Source organism: Hemitrygon akajei, chromosome 27 (assembly GCF_048418815.1).
Source record: "Hemitrygon akajei chromosome 27, sHemAka1.3, whole genome shotgun sequence".
Classification (NCBI taxonomy): domain Eukaryota; kingdom Metazoa; phylum Chordata; class Chondrichthyes; order Myliobatiformes; family Dasyatidae; genus Hemitrygon; species Hemitrygon akajei.
This window is the reverse complement of record NC_133150.1, coordinates 40,148,506-40,168,177: the sequence shown is the minus strand read 5'-3', so window position 1 is coordinate 40,168,177 and position 19,672 is coordinate 40,148,506. Positions and strand designations below refer to the sequence as shown.

Below are 19,672 nucleotides of genomic sequence, written 5' to 3'. Positions count from 1 at the left end.
TTATACCGGAGTCTGTGGGAGGAGCCACAGGAGCAGTCAGCGGGGGGGGCGTGTCCAGACAGGTATATGTAGTTCACCACACATAGAAAGATCTAACCTGGTGAACAGGGATACTGTGATGCTAGAGACTGAGAATCTGAGCAAAGGTATGTAGGGTTAGGGGAAAGGGAGACCGTGGAGCTGAGCTAGGTAAGATAGAAATGTCTTCTCCTTGGACAAGTGTGACCTGCCCATTTACTGTGCCCTATGATTCTATGAGAAATAGAAACTGCAGGGGGTCGTCTACCTAACACAGATAATTTCCTGTCAAAATGGAGTTGATTTGGTTTAAGAACAGATCTGACATGGATTTTATTCCATTGTGACTGTGTAATTCCATTCACTTGGTTTCCCCTCACATCAAAGTGCAATTCCATCAGAGCTCTTGAAATTGCACCAACAGATGGAACAGAATTCAGAAGAGGTGAGTTTTAAAGTTTTCTTCAAAGAGCAGACACAGCTTTCAGAGAGGAGAGGGAATGAAGTGAAGTACTGTATGCTGAGTTTGCATAAAAAGCCCCATCAACATCACACCTATTTCCTACTTTGCTCCCTCCTCAGCATCAAGTTCCCCAAAACATATTTGATTGAATTATCAAAATCAGAATGAAAATCACGGTTATTATCACCGGCAGGTGTCGTAAAATTTGTTAACTTAGCAGTTGCAGTTCAACTGAATATATAATACAGAAGAGAAATAATAATTATAAATAAATAAAACATTTACAGAAAAGATGCCATCGCAACATCTTGGGCATCTCATACTTGGACCACATCACAAACGAGCAGGTCCGCAAGTCCATCCAGCACCGCACTGGCCCCCATGAAGACCTTCTCACAACGGTGAAGAAAAGAAAGCTGAGACGGTAACAAGATCCAGTGGCCTTGCAAAGACCGTTCTACAAGGAACTGCGGAGGGGAAAAGAAGAGTCAGACTGAGGAAAAGATGGACAGACAACATTACAGAATGGACAGGGAAAACATTTGCGGTGACCCAGGCTCTGGCACACAACCGTGACAGATGGAACAGACCGATGCAAAGCTTGTCATGATGGCATCCCGACAACTCCACCAGGAGTTACGGGTGCAAGAAGAAGAAGATTCAGTATACTTTATACAGTATATGTATATTGAATAGATTAAGAATCATGTAGAAACAGAAATAATATATATTTAACAAGTGACGTAGTGTTCACGGGTTCAATGTCCATTTATGAATCAGGTAGCAGAGGGGAAGCTGCTGTTCCTGAATCACTGAGTGTGTACCTTCAGGCTTCTGTTTCTCCTAACTGATAGAAACAATGAGAAAAAGGTATGTCCCGAGTGCTGGGGGTACCAGGGCAAGATCCAGAATGATGTACAAATCTTGGAGTGTATGTCCATAACTCCCTGAAATGTGGAACAGAAAGAGATTGTAAAGTAGCTGATAAAGAGAGCTTACAGCAATGGACTAGCATTGTGCATATGAGAATTCATGTTGCAAATTTTAAAAATAAGGTTAATACGCACTTTAGGTTGGTGTGTTGTTGTGTCTGCAGCACAGCAAGAAGGATGTGGAAACATTGGAAGGACTGCAGAAGAGATTCAATAGATTTTGCCTGTAATAGCAGACCATAAGACCAAAAGACATGCGAGAAGAATTAGGCCATTTTTCCCATTGAGTCTATTCTACCGTTCCATCATGCCTGATTTATTTTCTCTTTCAACCTTATTCCCCTGCCTTCTTTCCTTAATCTTTGATGCCCTTAATATTCAAGAACTTTTCAATTTCCACTTTAAACATATCCAGTAAATAGGCCTCCACAGCAATCTGTGGCAGTGAATTTGACAGATTCACCACCCTCCAGCTAAAACAATTTTCCCTCATCTCTGTTCTAAAGGAACGTGTATGTACTCAGAAGCACTGCCCTCCAATCCTAGAACTCCCCATCACAGGGAACATCCTCTCCACAGCCACTCCCCCTTGTCCTTTCAATATTCAATAGGTTTGAATACGATTCCTCCTCTCCGCCTCGTTCTTCTAATCTCCAGTGAGTACAGGCGCAGAGCCATCAAACTTTCTACTCACTCCCATAACACTCAATATCGGCTCTTTCACTTTCCATCATTAACTTTTCACCATGAACATTTTCCCTAATGACACACCACGGCTAACATTATCAGTCAAACAGAAAATAAATTGAGCTTCAGGAGTCAAGTGGTCAACGTTTCAGATTAATTCCCTGCTTCAGGACACATCCAGTTGTTTATTTTGACTTCAGATTAGAACATTTACTGTTTTTTGTGTATAATATTTTAACCCGTCTCAGCATTTTATTCAGTCTTTGAGAATTGTTCAAATGTTCCTGTCCTGTTAAATATAACTAAGAGCTTTTCAGTTTGTCACGTACCACACACCAATTGTGTTACTATAGATTTTGATCGAACTTCCTGCTGCCTTGTGCAAGAAGGCACAGAGTCGACTGTACTTCCTTAGAAGGTTGGCGTCATTCAATGTCTGCAGTGAGATGCTGATGATGTTCTATAGGTCAGTTGTTGAGAGCGCCCTCTTCTTTGTGGTGGCGTGTTGGGGAGGAAGCATTAAGAAGAAGGACGCCTCACGTCTTAATAAGCTGATAAGGAAGGCGGGCTCTGTCGTGGGCAAAGTACTGGAGAGTTTAACATCGGTAGCTGAGCGAAGGGCGCTGAGTAGGCTACGGTCAATTATGGAAAACCCTGAACATCCTCTACATAGCACCATCCAGAGACAGAGAAGCAGTTTCAGCGACAGGTTACTGTCGATGCAATGCTCCTCAGACAGGATGAAGAGGTCAATACTCCCCAATGCCATTAGGCTTTACAATTCAACTGCCAGGACTTAAGAACTTTTTTTTTAAAGCTATTATTAATGCTTTTTGAGTTAGTGATTTAGATGCATATCATATTATTACTGAGTTAAGTATTGTATGTAAGGAGTTTTTGCTACAACAAGTGTATGGGACATTGGAAAAAATGTTGAATTTCCCCATGGGGATGAATAAAGTATCTATCTATCTATCTATCTATCTATCTATCTATCTTCTTCCTTATTTTTATTTCAGTCACTTCTCTCTGAGGACAGACAGGTCCTGGCTGTGTCTCTGTGAATAAAATGCTGTGGACATTGATTCTTCTGATTGGTTTCCTACCTGGTGAGTGACAGACTGCACTGGACATCTGCATAATCAGTGTTGGTTCGGGGTCGTACAACGTTTCCACATCAGTGCTTGAATAATTGTAGACACTAAAGATGTCGGAAACTGGAGTTCAGAGTACATTCCTGGAGGAACGCAGTGGGTCAAGCAGCATCTGTCAGGGGGAGGGGAAATGTCAAACGTTTGTGTCGAGACCTTGTGTCATGTGTGAGTGGAGAGGGAGTAGGTGTAAATAGAAGAAGGGGAGGTGTGGAACTGGGTCCTCAAGTTAGTCGGGGCTGAGGAATGGTGAAGCACAACACGTAAATGGAATGGGGTGGGAAAGGGATGGTGTTTGGAGGTGGGTGAGCGGGGGAAGCAGATAAGAATAAAAGAGGAATAGCGTAGAGCTAGGTGTGGGGAGAATACGTCCTGCTGGAGAAATCTCCTGGAACCTGTTAAGCAAGAACATCAGGTCTACCATTGCTGGAATCTGATCTCACTCTGCAGGGATCACGATGACACTCGACATTATTGTCTTGAAATCAGAGTTCTTCCTGGGCCACTTCAGTGGTGCAGTTAGCAGAGAACGTTACCAGATCTGGAGTCAAAGGTAAATCAGGATTTTAGGGATGAGAGATTTCTCTCCCTAAAAGCCTTTCCAATCCAGATAGGATTTTGACAATCTGGCAGTTCATCATTGTCATTATTGATATGTGTTTTTTTCAATTCCAAAAATAAGAAGTTACTGAAGTCACACCTGAATTTCTAGACACTAAGGTAATAATGAACTAATGAGGACTGTTGCACCACCTTCTAACCACCCACAGAAATACTTGATAGGTACAATAATTGCAATTTGCTTCAGAACCAGATGGCACAATTTCAGGCATCATGAGGGGTCCCTTTCTGTAGTTTATAAACTTGTCTGAACACACACGCACGCTCACTCACTCACTCCCATTTGGGAGCATCTTAGATGAAATAGCTGGGACCTGTGTGGACATTCTGAAGCAACTGAAATTTCAACACTTTCAACATTTTCAGGGCCTCAGAAGGCATGTATGGTATTGAATTCCATGGATTCAGCACCCTCTGGCTACACTGCCACTCTCCCTCAGTACTGCACTGGAATATCAATCCTCGGTTTCTGCTCAGGACTCTGGAGCGGGAAGTGTACTGAGACAGTGGAGAGATCACTGACAAGGCTGTCAGAGTAACAGCACTGAAAGCACCTCAAGCCAAAATCATTGGCTGTGGTGTCATTGTCCACATGCTGTGCATGACCTGCACCTGTTTTCACCGTCATGTTCAAAAATATTTGTTGCATTAAGTTGTTACTTTCTCCACAAATCGGAAAATGCCTCCCTCAGTTTCAGGTGCATTGTGGGCAGAGAAATACATAAGAGGAGTTGTGGGAAGAGCGATCACAATCGATTGTCACTATGATGCAACGTACCGCTCAGACACAAAGTATTGGTGCCATGGATGGACTATCCAATGTTCAGTTTTAGTGGAAACAAAAGGGCAACATGGACGGAGTGGACGAGTGTCAATCACAGATAACCTGGAACGGGGAATATTTACTGTTACTATGGAGGATCTTCGCTCTGGAGATACAGGATGGTACAGCTGCGGAATTAAAACAGCAGGTCTCGATACGAGATTTAATTTAGAACTAAAAGTAAATGATGGTAGGTTTCTCAGTGATTGATTTCTGCCTTTCATAAAATAAATGTCTCATGATCTTTGTCCAGACCCTGTCCATCCCTCACTATCTCTGCATTAATATCAGTGCCAAATATTTCCCTTTAAACAGCAGGTCACTGACCCCAGTCACAATTTCATTCTCTCCTGAAAGCCACTAATCATGTGAGAGATATCTGAAAAGTTGCTGCCTTTAAACAATTAGTGGCTGCTTTATTAGGCATCTCCTGTACATAATAGAGTGGCCACTGAATGTATGTTCATGGTCTTTTGATTCTGTGTCCCATCCACTTCGAGATTTGACGCGCTGCACTTTCAGATGCTCTTCAGCACACCGCTGTCGTAATGCCTGGTTATTGAATTACTGTCATATTTCTGTCAGCTTGAACCAGTCCGGACATTCTCCTCTCACATCTCTCAGTAACAAGGCACTTTTGTTCACAGAATTACTGCTCTCTGGATGTTATTTCATGTTGTTACCTCCGTTCTCTGTAAACTCTAGAGACAGTTGTGTGTGAAAATCCCAGGAGATGAATAGAACCTGAGATATTTAAATTACCCTGACTGGTCCCATCAATGATTTCATGGTCAAAGTTACTTAGATTACATTTCTTTCTCATTCTGATATTTGGACTGAACATTGACTAAATCTCTTGAATACTTCTGCATGCTTTTATGGGCTGAGGTGCTACCACATGATTGATTAATTGGATATTTGTATTAATGATCAGGTGAATATTTATACCTAATAAAGTGGCAGAAGAGTGTCTGATTTTCAGAAGTTCATTCAGTGTCTGAATGTTTAATTCTTTCCCACAGAACCTGTGTCTGCTCCTGTGGTTCGATATCTGTCACCAGCAAATGTCTCACGTCTCGCGGGCTCAGTGTCAGTTTCCTGTGAGTCCTTCCAGGGATCCCTTCCCATTCAGTACAGATGGTATGAACAAACCTCATCTGGGCATCGACAGGTATCAGGGAACAAAGAACTGACTCTACATTGTCAATCCTTCAACCACCAGCACAATCAATATTACTGCAGTGCCTCGAATTGGTTTGGAGCAAGATCCAGTGCAATGGTTAATGTGACCGTCTTCAACAACGGAGATGCCTGCAGTTATGTGACAGAAATCAATAACACCAGTAAGTCCTCCTTTCAAGGGAGGATACTCTTAAATGTTTCTTTATGTTACTCTGTTACTGCAGCTCTTATTCTGTTGGTGAGGGTAAGGAATATCTGCATTTTGTAGAAGCTAAACATTGCAGCCTCCATGGGGTAGAAATAAAGTGCAGTGAACTATTAAGTCTGTCACTTCCTCCAGGAAGATGTGGAACATCTCAAACATAGTTGGACTTGTGCATCCAGACTGATTGAGAACATTCCATTAATACTTTGAAAAGCCTAGAGTAGGTGTTGAGATGTGAGACAGTGTCATTCTCATGAAAGCAAAAGGAAGGATTTATCATATTGCAAATATTAGTGGGAATGACAGAAATTTGTCAATGTCAGAGGGCAGAAATGAGTGTGGTTGCTATTACTAGGCAGAAAGTGTGTAGTAAGCTGTGAGATCTGAAGGTAGATGAGTCATTTGGACCAGACGGACTACACCCCACTTCCTGAAAGAGTTATATAAAGAAATTGTGGAGGCATTAGTGGTGATCTTTCAAGATTCACTAGACTGGAATGTTCAAAGGACTGGAAAATTGGAAATATCAACACCACGCTTTAAGAAACGACCGAGGTAAAAAGAAGGAATTTGTTGACCAGTTAATGTGACTTCAGTGGCTGGGAAGATGTTGGAGTCCATTATTAAGAACAGGATTTTGGGATAGTTGGAGGTATATGTTCAAATATGGTTTCCTTATGGGGAAATCTTACCTGAAAAATCAACCTCGGAATGCATGGACATCCCTTTATTTTACTTGTCTTCTGACCGAGTGCAGAATAAGTCCTTCTGGCACTTTGGGCCACAACGCCGAAGGAACTCTCGACAAACCCAATTTACTGTAACCTAATCACAGGGCAATCTCAAAGACCAATTAAGTTAATCTGTATATTTTTGGACTGTAGGAAGAAACAACACCTTCCACATGGAGAATGTATGGATTCCATACATTAGAACAGAGATGAGGAGGGTTTTCTGTGGCCAGCAGGTATTGAATCTGTGGAATTCAATACGATACATGGCTCTTGAGGCCAAGTCATTGGGTTTATTTAAAACGTAACTTAATAGTTTCTTGTTTAGGAAAGGCATCAACGATTAAGAGGAGAAATCAGGAGAATGGAATTGAATGGGATAATAAATCAGCCTTGATGGAATAGTGGAGCAGACTGTATGGGTCAAATGGTCTAATTCTCCTCCTATGTCTTATGGTCTTTCTGTCTATGGTCGTCTCTAGTTTGTGACTACCTGAGCAGGTAAATTACTAGCTGCTGAAACTGAGTTTCTGGTTGTTGAATAAAAAACCTCACTCACTTTGAGACATGAGCAGGGAATCCATTACTTCAATTTAAGTTTACGTACGATATGAACAAGGCTGCTGTATTTCATGATTACAACAAGGTAACTAATCCTTGGGTTCGATTGCTATTTTTGTTTTATGGTTGCCTGGAAGGAAGTAAATCTCAAAGTTGTGTATGGTATAGGTTTTTTGATAATAAATATACTTTGAACTTTGAATTTTGAAATTGAAGTGCAATCTGATTGGCTGTGATTCCATAAGCTGTCACATCTATGCAATGAAATAGAATTCTGAATTTAACCTTTCAAAAGTGTGTTCCAGCTTGGAGAGGATGCTGCAGAGTCAGATAGTTACAGGTTATGGGTACAGGAGCTTCATCCCAAATTATCCATGCTGACCACAGTGTCTTCCTGAGCTTCTCCCATTTCCCTGCACATGGCCTTTATCCTTCTAAAAATTTCCTGTACATGAACTTGTCCAAATGTATTTTAAATAGTTTATTTTACCCATCTCTAGCACTGCCTGTTGCGATTTTTTTCCATGCACACACTGCTCTGTGTGGAAAACACTGCTGCTCCAGGATCTCTAAGAAATTCCCCTCACTCCTTGAGCCAAGAGTCTCTAGTTTTCGACTCCCCTACCCTGGAATAAAGACAGTGATTATCCACCATACCTTTGCCAACAAAATAAAGTAACACAATAGAATCCACTTAAAACCACACACGACAAAGGCTGACAAACAAACTATGTGCAAAAGATGACAAATCATGAAAATAATAAAAATACTTAAACAAATAATACATAGAACATGAGAGGCAGAGTCCCTGAAAGTGAGTTCACAGCTGCAGAGTCAGTTCAGAGCTGTGACGTGTGGAACTAATCCAGGGGCCTGATTGCTGTCGGACAACAACTGTTTACGAACCCTGTGGTGTCGGCCCCAAGACTCCGGCACCTTCCACCTGATGGTAGTACCGAGAAGAGAGGGAGATGGGTCAAATGCAAGCAGACAGGACAGGCTCAGGTGGGGGAATCTTGCTGGCACAGAGTAATGGGGCTGAACACCGGCTCATTTTCTAAGCCCCTCTGTTAACTTCAACAACTCTTTCCACTGTCCACTGCACTACAGTATCATCCACAACACAGAAATCATGCCATCTTCATTTTCATTCCAAATTATTAATACTGATGACAAATAAGAGTTATTAACAAATAACAGCACTGATCCCAATGGCACAACACTGGTCTGAAGTCTGAAGTTGTCAGAAATCCAACATTCCACTACCACAATCTGACTCCTTCCACCAAGCCTATTCAGTATCCATCCAGATAGCTTACCATGAGATCTCACATTGCAGATCAGTCTACTATACAAGGGATGGTCATAAGCCTTGCTAAACAAAACTACTAAACTCTAAGGTCCTGTCCTCATTAGTTCCTCTGATCAGCTCTCAAAGAAAACTCAGTCAAATACTTATTTTTGTAATTCAAATTTTTATTATTATTTATTCTTATTTTACAAAGCAGCACAACATATCATAGAGCAGATACAGTACAGCATATTTATACAGCCATCCCATGACAGGAAAACATTTAAAACTAAGAAACAGAAAAATTCTAATTTAAGTTTAAATTAACATACAACCAAAATTGATCCCATGTGTCTTGCTCTTTTCCCTCACTGTTAATTCTTCCCAACATGTGTTCATAAGATGAAATCTTCATCATTTCCTCAGTCCATTCCCTCACAGTGGGACAACTGTTTTTTTTTTCAGTTTTGCAATATAATTCTTGCAGCTGTGTTGAGACCCACCTTTAAAATAGTAAATATGTCATTGTTTACATTAGGTATCAGAGGACTTACCATGCACAAAATCATGTTCACTACCCAAAATCAGATCTTACCTTTGTAAATACAGGCCTCACACAATCACCTCCAGTACGTTACCCACCACTGATCTTATACTCACCTGCCTGGAATGTGACTGGATCAGTAATCTATTGACTCAGAACCATCGAACATTACAGCACAGAAACAGACCTTTTGGCTCTTCTTGGCTGTGCCGAACCATTTTCCTGCCTAGTCCCACTGACCTGCACCTGGGCCATATCCTTGCAAACCCCTCTCATCCATATACCTGTCCAAGTTTTTCTTAAATGTCAAAAGTGAGCCCGCATTCACCACTTCATCTGGCAGCTCATTCCACACTCCCACCACTCTGTGTGAAGAAGCCCCCCCCCCAATGTTCCCTTTAAACTTATCTCCCTTCGCCCTTAACCCATGACCTCTGTTTTTTTTCTCCCCTGGCCTAAGTGGAAAAAGCCTGCTTGCATTCACTCTATCTATATCCATCATAATTTTATACACCTCTATCAAATCACCCCTCATTCTACTACACTCCGGGGAATAAGAAATGTGGAAACACACTGAGACAGTAATGGGCACTGACCATAATGACTCTAATCAAATAAAAATCATTACTTGTGAAGAGCTGTGAGCATGTGATGAGGGACGATGCTGTTGTCTTCTCAGTCCATGTGGAATTCAATTATACCAATAGACAGTGTGGCAGATTCCTTCGAACACAGCGACAGCTTTAAATAAAATATCTTTATTTTTATTATTATGATTGCATTTCTTATTTTTATGTCAATCCAATGTGATAATAACTTTGTTCTCCTTTACACCTTTGTACAGTAAATGACATGAAATGATCTAGAATCTTGCATCTCCCTGTGTTGATTTGATTTTACCTGTGCAATTTCTGAGAAACTTCTCCCTCAGTTTCAGGTGCTTTATGAGCAGAAGATAAAGTAAGAGAAGTTGTGGGAAGAGCGATCACAATCGATTGTCACTATGCACCAGTGTACCGTTCACACACAAAGTATTTCTGCCGCATGCGGAGTCACCAATGCACATCGTTAGTGAATACAAATGGGCAAACTGAGCAGTCTGGAAGAATGACAATCAGCGATAAGACATCCCAGGGAATATTTACTGTTACTATGGAGAAGCTTGTCTCTAATGATAAAGGAGTTTACAGATGTGGAATTACAACATCTGGAAATCATCCAGTGTTTGATGTGCATCTACAAGTATCTGACGGTAGGTTTCTCACTGATTGACTTGATGTCTCCATTGAAGTGTCTGATTCATGTTTTCTCTGGGAAGAGTCAGGGCAGCAGGAATATCCTGAGGCTCCACAACAGTACAGAGCCCTGTGGGGAATGGACAAGTGTAAAGAAACCCCTCTCATGTTGCTCTCACCCAGTTCAGGGTCTGACCCACTGATGAGACACCAATTTCCAGTGGAAGGCTCGGCACATGTTCCTAGCTCTGAACTCCATGAAACATCACCCTATCAAAAGAGGAGGTGTTTGCCATCCTGAGGCAAATCAATGTGAATATATCCCCAGGGCCTGCTAATTAGACAGACAGACAGACATACTTTATTGATCCCGAGGGAAATTGGGTTTCATTACAGCCACACCAAGAATAGTGAAGAAATATAGCAAAATAAAACAATAAATAATTAAATAATAATAAATTAATCTTGCCAAGTGGAAATAAGTCCAGGACCAGCCTATTGGCTCAGGGTGTCTGACACTCCGAGGGAGGAGTTGTAAAGTTTGATGGCCACAGGTAGGAATGACTTCCTATGCCGCTCAGTGTTATATCTCTGTGGAATGAGTCTCTGCCTGAATGTACTCCTGTGCCTAACCAGTACATTATGGAGTGGATGGGAGTCATTGTCCAAGATGGCATGCAACTTGGACAGCATCCTCTTTTCAGACAACACCGTCAGAGAGTCCAGTTCCACCCCCACAACATCACTGGCCTTACGAATGAGTTTGTTGATTCTGTTGTTGTCTGCTACCCTCAGCCTGCTGCCACAGCACACAACAACAAACAGGATAGCATTGGCCACCACAGCCTCGTAGAACATCCTCAGCATTGTCCAGCAGATGTTAAAGGACCTCAGTCTCCTCAGGAAATAGAGATGGCTCTACCCCTTCTTGTAGACAGCCTCAGTGTTCTTTGACCAGTCCAGTTTATTGTCAATTTGTATCCCCAGATATTTGTAATCCTCCACCATGTCCACACTGACCCCTTGGATGAAAACAGGGGTCACCGGTGCCTTAGCCCTCCTCAGGTCCACCACCAGCTCCTTAGTATTTTTCACATTAATCTGCAGATGACTCTGCTCGCACCATGTGACAAAGTTTCCTACTGTAGCCCTGTACTCAGCCTCATCTCCCTTGCTGATGCATCCAACTATGGCAGAGTCATCAGAAAGCTTCTGAAGATGGCAAGACTCTGTGCAGTAGTTGAAGTCCGAGGTGTAGATGGTGAAGAGAAAGGGAGACAGGACAGTCCCCTGTGGAGCCCCAGTGCTGCTGACCACTCTGCCTGACACAGTGTTGCAAGCGCACGTACTGAGGTCTGCCAGTCAGGTCATCAATAATCCATGACACCAGGTGTTTCCTTTGGCCTTACAGGAGGCAACTGCAGAGTTTACCAGGGCCCTGGCAGACATATTTAAACCATTCTTAGTGACAGAAGAGGTACCAAAAGACTGGAGTATGGCCAATGCTGTTCTGCTGCTTAAACAAGGTTCTTAACATAAACCAGGAAGTTCTAGGGCAGTGACAATCAGATGTAGGAAAGTTATTAGAAGGTATTCTAAAAGTTAGGATGTATATAATATTTGGATAGAAATGGACTGTATAAGGATAGTCAGCACGGCTTCGTGCGTGGTAGTTTACGTCTAACCAACCTTATAAAGTTTGTGAGGATCCCAGGAAAGTGGATGAAGGCAAGACAGTGGATGTTGGTCACATAGACTTTAGCAAGGCTCTCACTGAAGACCTGCACGGGCGGTTGGTTAACAAAGTTCAATCGCTCGGCATTCAAAATGAGGTGGTAAATTGGATAGACATTGCTTTTGTGGGAGAAGCCAGAGAGTGGTATTAGAAGGTTACCTCTCTGACTTGAGGCCTGTGACTAGTGGAGTGTTGCAGGGATTGGAGCTGGGTCCATTATTGTTTGAATCTGTATCGGTGATTTGGATGATAATGTAAACAGCATCTGCAAATTTGTGGATGACACCAAGACTGGGGGTGGTGCATTGGACAATGAGGAAGGTGATCATGGCTTGTGGAGAGATCTGCAACAGATGGAAAAATGGGCTGAAAAATGGCAGATGGAATTTAATGCAGACAAGTGTGAGGTTTTGCACTTCAGTAGGACCAACCAGGGTAGGTCTTACACAGAGACTGGTAGGACACTGAGGAGTGTGGTAGACCAAAGGGAATACTGGTCAATAATTTTTGTAAGTTGTGTCACAGTAAGAAAGAATTGTAAAGAAAGCTTTGACCATCATAAATCAATGTATTGAGTACAAGAGATTGATGTTATGTTGATGTTGTATAACATGTTGGTGAAGGCAAATTTGAAGTATTGTGTGCAGTTTTGGTCACTTACCTGGAGGAGAGATGTAAACAAGGTTGAAAAAGTACAGAGAAAATTTACGAATATTTTGCCAGGTCTGAAGGACCTTATCTAGAAGGAAAGATTGACTAGGTTATGCCTGTATTACTTACAATGTAGAAGCTGGAGAGGAGATTTGATGGAGGTGCACAAAATTATGAGGGGTATAGAAAGGGCAAATGGAAGCAGGCATTTTCCACCAAGGTTGGGTGGAACAACAACCAGTGGTCATGGGTTAAAGGTAAAAAGTTTAAAGGGAACATGAGGGGAAACTTTTTCAGTCAGAGGATCTTAAGTGTGACGAATGAGCTGTCAGTGCAGGTGGTATGTGCAAGCTTAATTTCAATAAGAGAAGTTTGGATTGGTGTATGGATGTTAGGGTTTGGAGGGTAATTGTCCCAGTACAGGTGGATGTGAGTAGGCAGGTTAAATGGTTTAGCATGGATTAAATGGGCTGAAGGGCCTGTTTCTGTGCTATACTACTCCATGACTCTGTAGTATGCAGTCCACATCCCTCCAATCCCTGCCTTTTCATGTCCTTGTCCAAAAGCCTCTTAAATATAGTTCTTATCTCTGTTTCCTCCAGTTGGTCTGACAATGGGTTCCATGCATTCACCACCCTCAGGATACAAAAAAATTTGTCTCACAAATATCCTTTAAACCTTCTCCCTGTCACCTGAAAACTATGCTCACTATTATTCAATATTTTAACCTTGGAAAATATGTCTAATTATCTTCCCTATCTTTGACTTCTCTAACTTTATAAACCTCTACCAGTTCGCTCCTCAGCCTCCTGAACTCCAGTGAAAACAATCTAAGTTTGTCCAATTTCAGCCCATAGCTAACACACTCCAATCCAGGTGTCACCCCGCTGAACCTCTTCACCCTCTCCAAAAACATCCACATCCTTTCTATCGGGTTGCAAACAGAAGTACACATTATGTTCTAATTGTGCTCTAAACAAAGTTTTATGAAGCTACAAAATGCCCTGTCAGATTGAGTCTCCAACATGTAGAATGAAGAAGGCAAACGTGCTGAATGCTTTCATTACCATTATGTCCAGTTGTGTTGCCACTTTCAGGGAGCAATGGACTTGTACCCCAAGAACTCTCTGTACATCAGTTCTAAAGGGATGCATCTGTTAAATTCCAGGTGACGTCAAACTTCCTGAATATGTGAGCACCATTTGATGGCTCTGGGCCTGTACTTGCTGGAGTTTAGAAGAATGAGGGTGGATTTTATTGAAAGCTATTGAGCTTTGCCATGCCCAGTGGATGTGAAGAGAGGTTTCCAACAGTGTGGCATCTAGGACCAGAAGGCACAGACTCAGAATAGAAGGATGACCCTTTAAAAGAGTGATGAGGAGGAACTTATTCAGCCAGAGGCTGGTGAATCTGTGGAATTCATTGCGACAAGTAGCTGTGGAGGTTATGTCATTGGGTATATTTAAAATGGAATTTCATAGGTACTTGGTTGGTTAGGGCATCAAAGGATACAGAGAGAAGGCAGGAGAATGGATTTAGAGGGATAATATATCAGCCATGATAGAATCGTGGAGCAGATTCAATGGACAGAATGGCCTAATTCTGCTCCTATGTTTCATGGTATTATGGTCTATGATCTCACATGATTCCTTGTTGGCTTTATATAGTTATCAGTCCCTTGCTGCTGTAGGTCACTGAAACCAAATCACAATTACACTCTCTCTTTAAAGTCACCTTTCATTTTGTACGTATCTGACAATTTCCTGCTTTCAGATTATGGTGAGTTTTCCAGGACACACACAAATGTTGCCACTGTAAAGTCGCACTGTTAGGTCTCACTTCAGACTGTCTCCTTGCTGCTGAGAGAGACTGAAGCTCAGATTTTCACACTGACACATACTCAGTGTCATCACCGTTGTTCTGATCAGGAATCCTGTTGTTTTCTGTGATACTGACAGACATGGCAGTTCAGGCAGGTGCGAGGATGCAGAGACACAGTGGAGTAGATGAGCTGCTGAAATTCCAAACTTGTGGATTCTGGTTGAAATACAAAACTGCTGATATCTTTAGTGTGTTTGATTTTCAGATGTTCACTGATTCTTTCCCACAGAACCCATGTCTGTTCCTTTGCTTCAATTTTCACCACCAACAAGTGGCTCAAGTTGTGGGGACTCCATGTCAGTGTCCATGGATCCCTTCCCATTCAGTACTCCTGGAATGAAAAGATGCCATCTGAGGATTCAAAGATCTCTGACACCAATAAACTGGATCTACATTGTCAATCCTTAAAATACAAAAATCATCTGTATTATTGCAAAGCCACGAATGTTAATGGAGAAAAGTCCAGTGAAATGGTCAGACTGTCCAACTCCAACAGTGTCAGCACCTGCAGAAATGTGATTGAAGTCAACAGCACGGGTAAGTGGTGCAGGGTTTGATTCTTTATGATGGTCGATGGAGTACAACTGAATGACTGATGCGTGTTGGATATTGTGTTGTTGGAACTCACTCAGGGACATGGAATATATGTTGTCCCCACCTTTCAAAGAATGAAAAACCTTTCAGCACAGCAGTTCAAATGTGAGTCACTCAACACAGTGTCTCCAGCCTCTGATCTGATCTCACTGGCTGGGTGTGAATGTGACTCATCAGACAATATTTCCAGCCATTAATTAAGATAGTCCTTCTAGGATAAACCACTTCAAAGTTCAAAGTAAATTTATCATCAAAGTACATAGATGTCATCATATTCTACTCTGAGATCCATTTTCTTGCAGCCATTCACAGTAGATACAAATAAATACAATAGAATCAATGCAAAACTACATATAATCAAAGATGGACAAAAAACCAAAAGAAGAAAATCTGTGCAAATATAAAAGAAAAAAATTATTATTAATGAAATTAATAAATAAAAAATACTGAAAACGTAAGTTGCAGAGTCCTTGAAAGTGAGTCTATTGGTTGCGGAATCAGTTCAGTGTTGAAATGAGTGAAGGTATCCATGCTGGTTCAGGAGTCTGATGGTTGAAGGGTAATAACTGTTTCTGAACCTGGTGGGGTGAGACCACCTTCCCAATGGCAGCAGCGTGAAGCAAACATGGCCTGAATGGCAGCCGTCCTTGATGATAGATGCAGCTTTTTCATGGCAATGTTCCTTGTAGACTTTTATCCATATTTGCTCTGCCTGAACTTATAAGCAAATATCTGTGCAGCATTTTATGGCAAATGGGCTGAGTCATGAAATCAAAGCAGTTGTATCTTGATGAAAAGTACAGAAATCACATGGATTGTGAATGTCTGTGTCCTGAAAGTCAACATATCTTTTCACGGCAAGTGGGATTGTGAGATGTGACCTCAAATATCTATGCATCCTAGTTCACTGAGTCTCCAAGCAAAAGTGTAGAAAGAAGGAGCTCAAGTGAATTCTATGGTGAGCAGTTTCAAGGATAGAAACATTATTGAAGAGGGTAGGTTTATATTGGAACCACTGAAACACTCAACCACTGGGGCTTGGATTGCCTTATTTCCCCTATTCAGTGAATTGAAAATACTTGGGAAAAAATATTAGTATTGCTTAGACTGGCAAAAACAGGAATGTAGATAATTACCTGGAAGGCAATAGAATGGAAAAAGGGGGAATGTAATGAGTTTTGGGTGTCCTTGTACATCTTTCACTGAAGGTAAACATGCAGATGCAGCAGGACATAAAGAATGCAAATTGTATTCAGATTTTCAGAGAGAAGATCCAAGGAAAGGAACAAGCATGAAACACTACATTGAGACAGAGCCTTTATCAGTTGGTACCAAAGTTCAAAATATCATTTTTTATCGATGTATACCATATACAACCTTGAAATTTGTCTCTTTCCTGATAGCCACAACAAAAAGAAACCCAATGGAACCTATAAAAAAAAGACCATCAAATACCTAAAGTACAAAAGATAAACTAATCAATCAAACAATAATAGTAAGCAAATAACATTCAAAACTGAAGTTCATACAAGTGAGTCCCCAGCCATGAAGCCAGTCACAGCCAAACTCAGAGCCCGTTAGTTGCAGGCCACAGCCTCAGTTCAGCGCAGAGACGAGTAAACACTGTGGAGCAGTTAGCCTCACATCAGCCCGTCCCTCACGTCCAGCCCTGACACCCTGAACTTTTCAATCTGGCTCCGTGTTTAAATCAACCAATCAGAACGTTGTTCCTCACACTCACACTCAGGCCCTGTCGTTCGATGCGCTCTCATGCTCGGGACCCACTGACTCGATTCAATTTATACCCAAACGTTCTATTCTGGCCCAAAGCTTAAATCAGTGAGACATCAAATTGTTCCTCACTCTTGGCTACTAGAACTGTGTGCAGATCTGGTCCGATAAAAGATGTTCTTGTTATAGGTGAGCAGTTCGTTCCTCGCTCTCTGACACGTGGTCCTGCCACTTCGATATGCTCTCATGCCCAGAACTCAATGCCTTGATTAGGCCCATAGCAGACATTTCCAATCTGGCTCGGCACCCAAATTCATCTCAGGGAACCAGCGTTATGTGCAGTTTTGGTCCGATGACAGATGTTCTTGTTCTGGACAGAGCTGAGCAAAAGACCAGCAGACTGATTTCTGGAATGTCACAAGTGACAAAAGATCAGAGGTTTGGTTAACGAGGATTTTATTTGCTGCAGTTTAGAAGGCTGAGAGGTGATCTCATAGAAATTTGCAATATTTTAGCAGGGTGATACAGATTCCGATTAGATGCTTCCAATGCCAGGGAATACAGGATAGTCTCCAGACTCTAAGAATAATCTAAAGGTTGAGTCATTTAAGACTGAGATTAGGACAGGTTCTTTCTCCCAGAAAGTGGTGAACCTGTGTTTAAGAAAGATTGAGTTATTTTTCTCAGAGGTAGAGAGATCAAAAGATATGGGAAATAGTTAGTCTCCCAGAAATCTCCAGGTTCTATTATTCTACATCCAGAACATAAAGAATTGGCACAAGAAAGAAATAGATGCATTGCTGGCCATTTCTAATTTCAATGGATTGGGAGGAAGATAAAAACTCTATTTTTAAAAAGCGGTAGAGATAAAAGAGGAAATTATAGAGCAATTAGCCTGACATTGGTGTTAGGAAGAAGGACAAAAGGCAAAACCAATGTATTGAATTGCTCTTGGGTTTCTTTGTGCCCATTATAAACTCCCCCATCTCTGTCTGTTATTTGTTTTAATTCACAGTCTCTTCATGTACCGATTGAAGCTTTCACGTAAGTACATATAGTCCCTGCAAACCTCTCATTTTCTAAAGTTTCAATGTTTTAATCAATTGCTTTGCTTGATTTTGAATTCTGAACTTTTTCTTTGCAGCTTTTGCTAAACATGACACATTTCCTTGGATCTAATTAATTCACAAATTTCTTTTGAAAGTCATGCATGGTCATCAAAAAGCTTCTGAGGGGATCTCTTTAATAATGAAATATTCCTTGAGGGATGAATGAAGTTCATGTTGAAAGGAATGTTTCACAGGCTACAGGGTCTGGAATGGGGTCAATTCCAGGAGAATATTGATCATCATTTTGTTATTGTACTTAAGTCTATTACTCTGTGCAGTTTGAACAGATGTTTCAGAAATGAAGAGCTTTATTTAAATACCAGAGTGCTCACTGGAGGGTTAGAAACTCTCCCACCAGCAAGAAAATCAGCAGAATTATATGCACAGAAAATTGTTGCCAGGATTTTACGACTGCTTCTGAGAATGGTCGAGGTTTCTGTCACTAGTGCAAATACAGAAAGCCAGAGATATATTTTACACACACATTGTACAAATGATTGCATTTAATTGGAGTTTGTACTGAGGAGCAGCTTATTGAATACACTTTCAAATTCAAAAGCTCATTGCCCGAACAGGTGAAACCATCTCAATCTTTCTTCTACCCATCCTCTTGGTTCTCTGCCATTCCACACCTGAAGTGAAATTCCATCACTTCATTTATTCAGCAATACAGCATGGTATTGCATGGAATAGCATGGAATTGCATGGTATTCCAGCCCTTTGAGTCATGCTGCCCCAGCAAACCCGACCGAACCCAATTAACCCTAACTGAATTATGGGACAATTTACAATGACCAATTTCTTTACTCGGTCATCTTTGGATTTTGGTAAGAAACCGGAGGACCCAGAGAAAACTCACACATTCCACAGGGAGGACATACCAAGATTCCTTATAGAGCAGTGGCAGAATTGAACTCCAAGCTTTGGAATGCCCTGAACTGTAATAGCATCACTCTAACTGCTGAGCTACCATGGCACCCAGGGTACATTGACTTTCTGTTTATTGTTTTAAAAGACTTTGTCTTTTCATTGAGAACTTCCTGCATTATCCTGTTGGATAAAAAGTGTACTTGAACCATTATCTCCCTGAATACTCAAGTACAGTTATGACCATGCCCCTGCAGAGGGTGATGGGGCCCCAGAAAGAGGTCTCCCCATGGCTAGCAGAGGCCAGCTCCCTGGTTGGAACTTTCCCTTATGATTAGGATTACAGTTCCCTCAGTCCAAGTCCCCAGCAGCATCTCCACACCACCAGTGCCTGAATATGGGAAAGAATCCAAATTGTCAGTGAATGTAATTGGGTGCTCAGGAGAACAGCAATAAGCATAACACTGTTACAGCGCCAGCGATCAGCGATCGGGGCCCAATTCCCACCACTGTTGCACGTTGTTTGTGCATTCTCCCAGTGACTGTGTGGGTCTCCTCTGGGTGCTCTGATTTCCTCTCACATTCCAAAGGCACACGGGGAAGTATTAGTAATTCAAAGGCAAGCCATTTTGGTGCTGGTCACATGGAACTCTTGCAGGC

At 41.7% G+C, this 19,672-nt stretch overlaps 1 protein-coding gene across 1 annotated transcript; it reads left to right on the top strand.

Moving 5' to 3' along the window:
• Positions 1-442: 442 nt before the first annotated feature.
• Positions 443-18,215, top strand: LOC140717004 (CMRF35-like molecule 8). Its single transcript, XM_073030198.1, has 5 exons — positions 443-463; positions 3,140-3,209; positions 4,565-4,885; positions 5,718-6,038; positions 18,181-18,215. Exons 1-5 carry the CDS (start codon positions 443-445, stop codon positions 18,213-18,215), a joined length of 768 nt encoding a protein of 255 aa, XP_072886299.1.
• Positions 18,216-19,672: the final 1,457 nt, after the last annotated feature.